Below are 2727 nucleotides of genomic sequence, written 5' to 3' on the forward strand. Positions count from 1 at the left end.
CCACCCACTCACTGGGCGGTCATCACTGGCCAGTTTCGGGAGGTCCATGCCGGTGTGCTGTCTCTCAGCTAGCGCTCCCTGGGGTAGACGGACATATTCAGTGACTCCACAGAGGGACCGCTGAGATGACAACACTTGGGAGGGTAACAGAGGGGTGAACACAACGCACCTTCTTCTCGAGGATGGCATAGCCAGCATCTGCGGTGGCCGATTCCCGTCTTTCATCGTCTCGCAGGGAGCTGATGGGCTGGAAGCTGTTCTTGAAGTTTTCTTTTTGCTTGTTGAGGCTGCGGGCCCAGCGCTCCATGTCCTTGGCAATCTAGGGGGAAGGGTGGGGGTGAGGCTCTCAGGGACCCTCCATCAACTCCGTCCACTGTCCCTTCCTACACTGCAGCTTCAAGCAAGAAGTGAGGAGGCAGCTGTGAAAGTCCCCACTCCTCGTCATTCTATCATCAACGGCCCCCATCAAGCCCTCTTGCGCCATGGCCCCCATTCCCCGGACAGGCACTCTCACGATGCCGCTCTGCGTGGGCTTTTGTATCACCTTCCCCTTCTACAAGGCACACATGGCTTTCTCTGGGTGGGACTTTAACATACACACGGGATACTCTGCCACACTCCACATTCTGTTCCCCCCAGGCACGACAGCAGCTTTAGAATTTACCAGGTTGTCAACAAACGCTTAACTCTTACGTAGCACTTAGTTCGGCACTAAGCGCCGCACCCAGACCGTCATACTCTTCCTCCACAGACAGACACTGAGGTTCCCTCTAATTGCCCACTCCCACCGAACGCTGCAGTGGCCACTTTCCCGCCCGCAGCCAGAGGGGCCCGTGAGCAGCTCTCTGGGATAGCCAACCTAGACACATACTCATGAGCGGGGCTCTAGGCCCAAAGGAGGTCGGCCTGCCCACGCGTTTCCACAAGCAGGGGTGGCCTGGCTTTAGGCACACGGGCAACATGAGGGGTCCCACTGGGGGATGGGAAAGCTGACCGGGCTCACTTGGATGGACGGCACCGGCCACGCAGGGGGACTGAGGAGACTGCCGTGGCTCGAGGTCACGCGGCAGAGAGAACCGGGCCAGGAGCCTGGTCTCTCTTAAGCACGATCACTGCCACCACGCATACGTCTGCCCTCCTCCCGCCGCAGCGGAAGGCTAAAGAGGATAGAAATGATTCTTCATTGGAAGACACCGAACAGCCAGCCAGTGACCGCTGGCCCCCCAGCGCTCACCTGTTGGGCTGTCTTGGTCTTGTGCTTCTCCTTCTTTTCTTTACCCTCTTTCGAGGGGGCCCCTGTCTCCTTATGCCCGTCGGCCGACTGTTCCAAGGCAGGGATGTAGGTCCGCCTCTCCCCATCCCAGTACAGGTACTGCTGGCTCTGAGCGTTGTAATAATACTGGGGGAGGGGCAACGGAAAGGCATGAGGGAAGACCTTAAGGAGGGGAACCACAGACCCCACCCACTCCCTGGGCCACCCTATCACCTGGGAGTTGGGGTCATAGTAGAGGCCGGTCTGGGGGTCATAGTAGTAGCCAGATGTCTCGTCGTACTGGTAGGTAGAAACGTCGGGAACAGCTGGGGGCAGGGGGGAGGTGAGAAAGGAGGGGGTCACATTTCTCTGTCCTTTGTTAAGNGCCCCCCGGCTCAGGGAGAGATGCCAGGAGCTCACCTGCTCCAGCTGGGTCCCCTTTGGTTCCAGCGATGCCAGGGCCCTTGGTGCCCTTGAGGTAGCCATGGGCATAGAGGGAGGACTCTGAGCCCTGGCTGCCGCCATAGCCCTCATCCTGTTGGTAGTAGCTGTAGTCGACCGGTGGCTCCTCGGGGGTGGCCCAGGCACCCTCCCCACCCTGGGAGGCCTGAGGGGCAGTGGGAGGGGCTCGTTAGCAGAGGAAGGGGCGCAGGGGGAGGGGAACCTGCTAAGAAGCACCTGCCCACAGGTGAGGCTTGTGTCTGTCTGCCGACAGAAAGCATGCAGGCCTCAGACAAGAGAAGTGTGAGGGCCACCTGGCCACTGCAGGGCAGGACAGTGGCAAAAACAAGAAAGGAACGAAGACTTGTGCCAAAGTGCTCCCACGGCTGACACTGGTACGTGTGTGGCGTGGTTCGTGTGCTGGGTATCACATCAAGGACGACACTGTCCTCCCCTTCTTTATTCTCCTCTCCCAATTTTCTTTCAGCCACTTATAAATTCCGTTCCATTAAAGAGGTTGAAACAATTCAGGACAATAAAATAACCACCAAACAGAAGCGAAAAGCAGCCGCGACTGTGTTGAAGTTGGAAGCCTGGGAGGAGGTGACCGGGAAGGGAGCCGCAGCGAGGCGCCCAAGGCCCACGGCAGCCACTGTGACAGGGTTTGGGGTCCACGGAAAGCCGAAACAGCAAGCCAGCCCTCCAGGTTGTGCACAGAGGGCGCGGGAGGGTCGAGGTGGCCCCGGTACGGGGGTGCTGGGGCAGAGGGGAGTCTTTGAGTACCTGTGAGATGGCCCACTGGGCCGCAGCAATGGCAGTGCTGGCCACAGAGGCAGCATTGATGCGGCTGCCTTCGTTGGAGGCCATGTCCCTGGGGAGAACGTCAGACACAGGGCGTGAGATGCGGGGCCCCAGGCTAGGGGGCCAGCTGGGAAAGGACACAGGCGGGACCCTGACCTCTTAGAACCCTTGGCGAACTCAACGTTGATGGTCTTGCCGTCGATGGTGAGCGGCGGCGGGGAGGGCCGGAGAAG

General features: G+C 59.6%; 1 protein-coding gene across 1 annotated transcript in view; it reads right to left on the bottom strand.

Moving 5' to 3' along the window:
• The window catches only part of RBM10 (RNA binding motif protein 10), a 29872-nt gene that overhangs the window by 1340 nt on the left and 25805 nt on the right, over positions 1-2727 (bottom strand). The window contains 7 exon segments of the mRNA XM_077762902.1: positions 13-78; positions 170-319; positions 1235-1399; positions 1487-1578; positions 1673-1859; positions 2477-2564; positions 2651-2727. The exon segment at positions 2651-2727 is cut by the window's right edge and continues 9 nt beyond it. Coding sequence (XP_077619028.1) covers positions 13-78; positions 170-319; positions 1235-1399; positions 1487-1578; positions 1673-1859; positions 2477-2564; positions 2651-2727 — 825 coding nt within the window.

The sequence above is a fragment of the Crocuta crocuta genome, unplaced genomic scaffold (assembly GCF_008692635.1).
Source record: "Crocuta crocuta isolate KB4526 unplaced genomic scaffold, BGI_CrCroc_1.0 scaffold610, whole genome shotgun sequence".
NCBI classification, from domain to species: Eukaryota; Metazoa; Chordata; class Mammalia; order Carnivora; family Hyaenidae; genus Crocuta; species Crocuta crocuta.